At 33.1% G+C, this 7,695-nt stretch overlaps 1 protein-coding gene across 1 annotated transcript; it reads left to right on the top strand.

Annotated features, from left to right (window-relative positions):
• Positions 1-128: 128 nt before the first annotated feature.
• Positions 129-2,885, top strand: LOC111028648 (uncharacterized protein K02A2.6-like). The gene has a single exon (XM_022307378.1). It carries the CDS (start codon positions 129-131, stop codon positions 2,883-2,885), a length of 2,757 nt encoding a protein of 918 aa, XP_022163070.1.
• Positions 2,886-7,695: the final 4,810 nt, after the last annotated feature.

The following is a 7,695-nucleotide window of genomic DNA, read 5'->3' as shown; positions in this document are numbered from 1 at the left end:
GTTCGGACATTGATATATTACCTTTAAGTCTGTTTAATAATATCAAAAGGAATGAAATCGTTGAAAAAATTAATTATAAGATTCAAGCATATGGGGGATATGTTATTAAATTTGTTGGGGCTGTAAAAATGAATTGTGTGATGTCCAATCAAAGTGTTAAACTCAGGTTCGTTATTGTTGATGACAAAATACAAAATAAATGTATACCTATTTTAGGACTAGACACATGTGTTAAGTTTGGTTTGGTTGGTAAAATAGAAGTTAATAGTATTAATAGTAATGATGTGGAGAAACAGTTGGTTAAAGAGTATAAAGATGTGTTTGAAGGTTTAGGAAATTTTCCAGAGGAGTATGATATTAAAATTAGAGAGAATAGTGAAGGTTGGATTAATCCACCAAGGAGGGTACCAGAATCAATAAAGGGTGAACTTAAAAAAACACTAGATATCATGACTAAAGATGGTGTAATAGTACCTGTAGATAGACCAGGTAAATGGTCTAGTAATATTGTTATTGTTGAAAAGCCCAATAAAAAATTGCGAATCTGTTTAGATCCGTCAGAATTAAATAAAGTCATAATTCGAGAACATCATTTAATACCAACAATGGATGAGATTAGAATGAGCTTAAGTAATAAAAAGTGGTACTCATTGTTAGACCTTAAAAATGGGTTTTGGCAAATTAAGCTGTCTAAAGAGTCCAGCAATATATGTTGCTTTAGTACGCCTTTTGGATATTATAAATTTACTAGGCTTCCATTTGGGCTGTCATGTGCACCTGAAGAGTTCCAAAAACAGAATCAGAAGTGTTTTGGGGATATTGAAAATATAAAAATTTATTTTGATGACATATTAATTGCTGCTGAAGATGAAAGAACACATGATATGGCGGTAAAGTCTGTATTGAAAAGGGCAAAGTCTGTTGGAATAAAATTTAATGCAGACAAGTTTATTTATAAAAAGAAAGAAATCAATTATTTAGGTATGATTTTTAGTATGGAGGGAATGAAAGTTGATCCGGACCGAGTTGAGGCGATTAACAGTTTAAAAGAGCCTAAAAATAAAGTAGAACTACAACGAATCATAGGGATGTTCAATTTCCTTAGGCAATTTATACCAAACATGTCACAATTGATTGCTCCCATAAGAGAGTTGTTAAAGAAAAATGTGTACTGGACATGGACTAACATTCATAGTGAAGTTATAAGACAATTGAAACATATAATTACTAACTCACCTGTCCTTGTTAATTTTGATCCAAAAAAGGAAATAAGTATTCAATGTGATAGCTCTAGTAGTGGACTAGGTTGCTGCTTAATGCAAGAAGGAAAGCCAGTAGCATTTTCCTCTAGGAGTTTAACAGATTCAGAGAAACAGTACCCACAAATTGACAAAGAAATGTTAAGTATTTTGTTTTCGTGTCGCAAGTTTCATAATTATATTTATGGATATCATACAAAAATTTGGACGGATCATTCACCATTAACATCAATTTATAAAAAAAATTTTCATAAAGTTATATCAAATAGATTACAAAAAATGAAACTCAAGCTATTGATCTATGATTTAGAAATTAATTATTTACCAGGCAAAGATATGCATATTGCAGATCTGTTGTCGAGAAATTATATTAATAATGAATTTGACAAGGAAATTAATATTGAAGGGGTAGTACATTCAATTAATAGTACTATAAATGTTTCGAAAATAGCTGAGGCTACAAAGCATGACCTAGTTCTAGTGAAAATTTTAGAATACTATAATGAAGGTTGGCCAAAGGATAAAAATAAGATTAGTGGCGATATTCAACATTATTGGAGTCTTCGTAATGATATTGTTGTTGAAAAAGGAGTTCTTTATGTTAAAAATAAAATTATTATGCCTTACAGCCTGAGACGGTTGGCATTACAGCAGTTACATGAAGGACATAACGGTGTGAATAAAACTGTACTTAGAGCTAAGCAGTTAGTATACTGGCCTGGGTTGGATAATGAAATAAAACAGTATGTGTTGAGTTGCAAAGTTTGTGATAGGTTTAAAAATTCTAATACAAAAGAGCCATTACAGCATCACCAAGTGGCTAAACTACCTTTTGAAATTATAAGTTCTGACATATTGACTTATGGTGGTAAGGACTATGTTGTTGTCTTTGATCATTATTCAAAATGGCTAGAAATAATCAAAATAAATTTTAAAACAGCTCAAGAAGTTATACAACAGTTTAAAAAGATCTTCAGTACACATGGGTATCCACAAATAATACATTCTGATAATCAACCTTATAGCTCTGATGTATTTAAGCAATTTTGTGTAATGTATAATATAAATTTACTAACGTCTAGTCCTAGATACCCTCAATCTAATGGGACTGCAGAAAGAGCAGTACAAACTGCCAAACAAATGCTTAGGAAAGCTGATTTTGAAAAAAAAGAAATACTAGACATTTTGCTTGAGTATAGGTGTACAACCTTACCACAGATCGGAGCTTCACCTTGTGAGTTAGTCATGAGTAGACTATTAAGAACTAAGTTTCCAGTAAATGAGAATATTTTAAAACCTAAAATTCAAGTTAATGATGAAAACAGAATGTTAAACTATCAAGCCAACTATAAAGAATATTATGATAAAAGAACTAAATCCAAAGATGAGTTTAATGCAAATGATGATGTGGTTGTAAATGAAGGAAGAGTATGGTTACCTTGTAAAGTTTTAAATAAATTAGATAATTATCCAAGGTCATATGTAGTCAAGCTACAAAATGGGCAAATAGTCAGGCGTACATCATATCATTTGCGTTACTCAAAGGGACAACACTATATTGAAAATTATGAAGACAATGATGATATAATATTAGGAGTAAGTAGTAATGAAGAAGTGGTGAATTAGAAAAAAATTAAAGATAGTCAAAGTAATGAAGAAGTGGTGAGTAAGGGATCGAATGGTGAAATAACAAAAACAAAAGTTGGAAGAGTAGTTAAAATACCAACCAAGCTAGCTGATTATGATCTCAGTAATTAACTAAGTTTTGTTTTTATATAGTTTATCTAATCTTTAATGTTGTATTATTAATTGTTGTTTATTAATGTAATTATTATTATTTGAAATATTGTTAATATGTAAATCATCATTTATTAGTGTAATTATTGTACAAAACAACTGCTAATGTATCTATTGATTCTGTTGTATCCTAAAGGGAAGGATGTTGTATGATAACTGTGTTATCAATAGTTATTTTGTATTATATAATCATATCAATTGTTCACACATATAGTCAGTGTTATGTCACTAAGTTAATGTAAGACTGAAGCACATGTTAAGTTAAAATAATAAAAAGAATTTATAATATGTAACAAGTTGAGTAATTAAATAATAAGTGAACCTATAATAAATAGTACATTAGTGCAGAACATAAAACAATAATAACATAGGTAGCCGATACTCAACTAAAAAATAAATGTATGTCTTTCCATTTACTTATATGAAACCGGCCCACTTGAATTCCCTTATTTAAGCCCTATAATGCAGAGCATGACGACACACCAATATAATATTATGTGTAATAAGTAATTATTTTACACATACTATTTGTAAAATAAATACCTGTTAAAAAGTGTTACTAAATGACCAAACAAAAAAAAAGGTAGAAAAAAATAGTTATCACCAAAATGTCAAACATCGTAACACTATACACGTGATGCGGGCATTCTGGCGATATCATATTATGCATAACGCACACGTATTAGATCGGCACTCAGTATTCAGTAGTGTCCTGAGTAAATAAATTAAGATTAATTAATAGAGAGAATATAATACAAAGGACGAAGGATTAAAGTGGTAAAATGAGTTACTGCTATCCAGTTGTGGAAAACTCCTAACTGTAATCCAACATGGATACGTTTCTATAAAATTTTAATAGTATTCAGTTCAATATTATTCTTAGATAATTATTTTTTTAAATTTGAATTAGATTTGTCATCAAACAGACATTGTGTGCAGCTGCACTGTCTTTGAGCGCAGTAAAAACAAACGACAAATCGTTCGATCACGATTAATATAAAAAAAACACGCTTATACTGTTTTGATCGTTGATGCTTTATTAAAGTTTAATATTTTAGACTATGCTCGAATTAAAACGATGAGTGTGATACGTCGATGTCACATCAAGCAAACGCTTAAGTGGTCCGGATGAGTCGCACAGATCGGTGAAGATCCGGAAAACAGCAATGATGTGGAGGCCGCGAACAACAACGCTTGTTCTATCGGAAGCACGTACGGGTTACCGATTCTCACACGTTTATTTCAATGATTTCGTACCACCCATTAACACCATGAGCAACGGCACCTCATCGTTTGAAATCATTTTTATGTTTGCTACACGCCACCGCGGCCACGTATTGCGGCCAATAGTTATGGTACGGCGAGATGTAATTTCAGACAAATCACAGTCACCCAAATATTTCAAATCTGAAAATAAAATATGAACAGATAACAGTATGTTGGGATAAAATTCTATCACTCCACAATATGGAAAGGTATTCTTGTTTTGCTTCATTAAAGTAGGCATACTCGTACACACAGATCCACCACAAACCTTCAACCGTGAAAAACTGAAAACCGAATCAAGGTAGTGCCGTTGTCGTATGTAAAGTGATAGTCACCCGAACGATGACGTCAGCTCTATACCGGAAGAGTAATAGTCACCCGAACGATGACGTCAGCTCTATCGGAAGACCGTACAGTTGAATATATAAATCCTCATAAGTTCATTTCCATGGGGAACAGAAAAAAAGTCTCGGGGAAAAAAGTCCCGGTGGAAAAAAAGTCTCAGGGAAAAAAAGTTATATTTTTATAAAAAAAAATATGTCATTGAATCATATAGTCGTATTTAAAAAATAACACATAATATCAATACATTTGTACCAACATTCATCCAAAAGAAACGGCACACAGCTAGATCACCAACTGCATGAGAAGATAAACCAAGTATAGAAGGTTAAAAATTTAAAATACAATGATTCGAATTTAATTCAAAACAATGAAATGAAAAATTTCACGAATTTTTTTTTATCACACAACAGTTCGCGTCGTTCGCATGAAAATGTAAACGCAGTTTGGCTGGTCCCAATACAATCTTTTTGAATTAAAATCGACGACGAAAGAGAAACATCACATTTATGTTCAAATAGAACTCTACAAGTGTCAATATAAGACCTATATGAAAAAAAAGTGAACAAATTCGGGTTTTTTTTTTATTAACGAATAGTTCGTCAAAACCCTTTTCTATCGTTATACTGGTTAAAATTTATTTAATTGTGATTTTTTTCTGGAAAACAATAGCTTAACGATGCCATAAACTATCTAGACTATATTCGAAGTAGACACTGAAATACCTAAACCGCAAAATTCAATAGAAACTAAAATTTATGTTCAAATAGTACTGTACAAGTGTCAATATAGGACCTATATGAAAAAAAAGTGAACAAATTCGAGTTTTTTTGTATTAACGAATAGTTCGTCGTTCACATGAAAATATAAACATCGTGTTTGTGTTCAAAATTCAATCTTTCTACTTTAATCTCATTGAAACAGAAACGACACTTTCAAAACCCTTCCTATCGGTATAAAAGTTAAAATTTATTTATTATTGAATTTTTTTCTGCCAACATATAGTTTAACGATGCTACAAACTAAATGTATAAGATTTGAAGTTGTCTTGGAAATACTTAAACCGCAAAATTCAATATAAATTAAAATTTATGTCAAATGGCGATCTACAAGTGCCAATATACGACCGATATGAAAATAAATTCAACAAAGTCAGTTTTTTTTTTTGTGTCAACACACAGTTCATCGTTCACATGAAAATAATATGTACACGGTTTGGACGGTCAAAATTCAATCTCTCTGCTTTAAAATCTATGAAATAGATACGTCACTTTCAAAACCCTTCTCTATTGTTATAATAATTGAAATTTATTTATTCTTGAATTTTTTTCCGCCAACATACCTATTGTTGTTACTTGTTTTACCTTAACGATGCTACAAACTAAATGTAACTGATTTGATGTTGTAGAATATATAAATTGTAAGGATATAATTATTGGGTAGTATTAAAATAACACAATCAATTCTACATAGTTATTAAGAGTACCAAATCTGTGAGCACTATGTGGTGTTTTGCTATTAAAAAACATTAATAAATCAAAATGTTCTCAAAAATGTATAGATGTATGTTGTTTGTTGCGAAATCCGGTTTAATGTAATACGGTTATAACTCATCTGAATATGCTGGATTGCATGTATTAATATTATAAATTATGAATAAAAAAATAATAATATAAACAATATTATAGTATACCTAGTTTTTTTTATTAACATTGTAATCGTATATTATTATTTATTACACTTTAGAACAGAATAAAAAATAATATTATAAATATCATACAATTTTCTTTATTTTCATTCTAATTTTGTAGCTTCTATAGCAATTGACTTTCTTCCACAATCGTCTAGAAGAAACCGGACAAATATTTGAGGGGAGTCACGCTGGTGCGCTCAAATCAGTGAATTTCCATGGTCTCAGACACTCATTGTACCAAGGACAAAAATAGAGGATTTGCGGAGACTGTCAGACCAGGAAGTCTGCGGTGACCGAGCGTGCAGGGTGGTTCTCGACGATACGACACAGTGCACTACAGCTCACGACCGACTGAGATTCAGCCGGCAGCACTCTCGTAGGAGCAAGAGGATGTTGGTGCTCGACTTCGATTATGGCACGCAGCGGCAGCAGCCACAGGACCAGGATCAGGATCAGCTATACAAACGTGTCTAAAGATCGGGTTTTGCCGAAGGACCACCGAAAACGGTGGCCGCGTCCTGGAAACTGGCCCGTGTTCGTTCTGTGGGTGGTCAGTTGGGCGGTTCGGACTAAAAAGCTTTTGGCTGCAGATCGGAGAGGCGTGTCGAGTGCATCGGACCGGGAAATGGTGACTGGAGGAACTTGGTGACTGTGGAACTGATTAAAGAATTGGAAGTGTGAAGGTGGCAGCTTCAATAGAAACGTGACAAGGCTTCGAGAACGCCAGCTTTCGCATATTACAGGAAACTTGCAGGTTAGATTTGTATGCTGAAAATAATGAAACGAAATTAAAAATTTTGATTTTTCCACGATTCTTCGACATTTTATTATATTATATTCTATAATATAGTAGTAACACTCATTAAAAATTCAATTCATACTACTGTATAGGACTTACTTATGATATAGATATTCTATTAGGTACCATGTATTGTGGTAAAACCGTTACATTTGTTGTAACGCTTCAATAAGTTTACTGCCTTGGATTTACCAAGTCAATTCTTATTCCCTTCAGTTTCACTGTCTTTTTGTTCCTCCTCAATCATGTCACCATTTCTGCGGTTCCGAAACTCACTCGGCACACGCACTTCGATCTGTAACCTGGCTTTTTCGTCCGATTCGCCCAGCCGCTTTCGCAAGCACAGAACAAACACGGGTGGGCCGATTTCCAGTGGACGCGGCAGCATTTCCAGTGCACGGTCCTTCGGCGTAGACTCATCTATAAACTCGCCCCACTGATCCTGATCCTCTGTCGGTCGCTGCTGCTGCAAGTGCCGCTGCATGCCATGTTCTATGTTTATCTCCGTTGAGCTCGCATCCTCCTACTCCGCCGGCTGA

The sequence above is a fragment of the Myzus persicae genome, unplaced genomic scaffold (assembly GCF_001856785.1).
Source record: "Myzus persicae strain clone G006 unplaced genomic scaffold, MPER_G0061.0, whole genome shotgun sequence".
NCBI classification, from domain to species: Eukaryota; Metazoa; Arthropoda; class Insecta; order Hemiptera; family Aphididae; genus Myzus; species Myzus persicae.
The sequence above is the reverse complement of the archived record's forward strand: the minus strand, read 5'-3'. Positions and strand labels throughout refer to the sequence as shown.

Coding starts and splice junctions, on each gene's coding strand:
- LOC111028648 (XM_022307378.1), top strand. CDS start 129: ATGAATTGTGTGATGTCCAATCAAAGTGTTAAACTCAGGTTCGTTATT.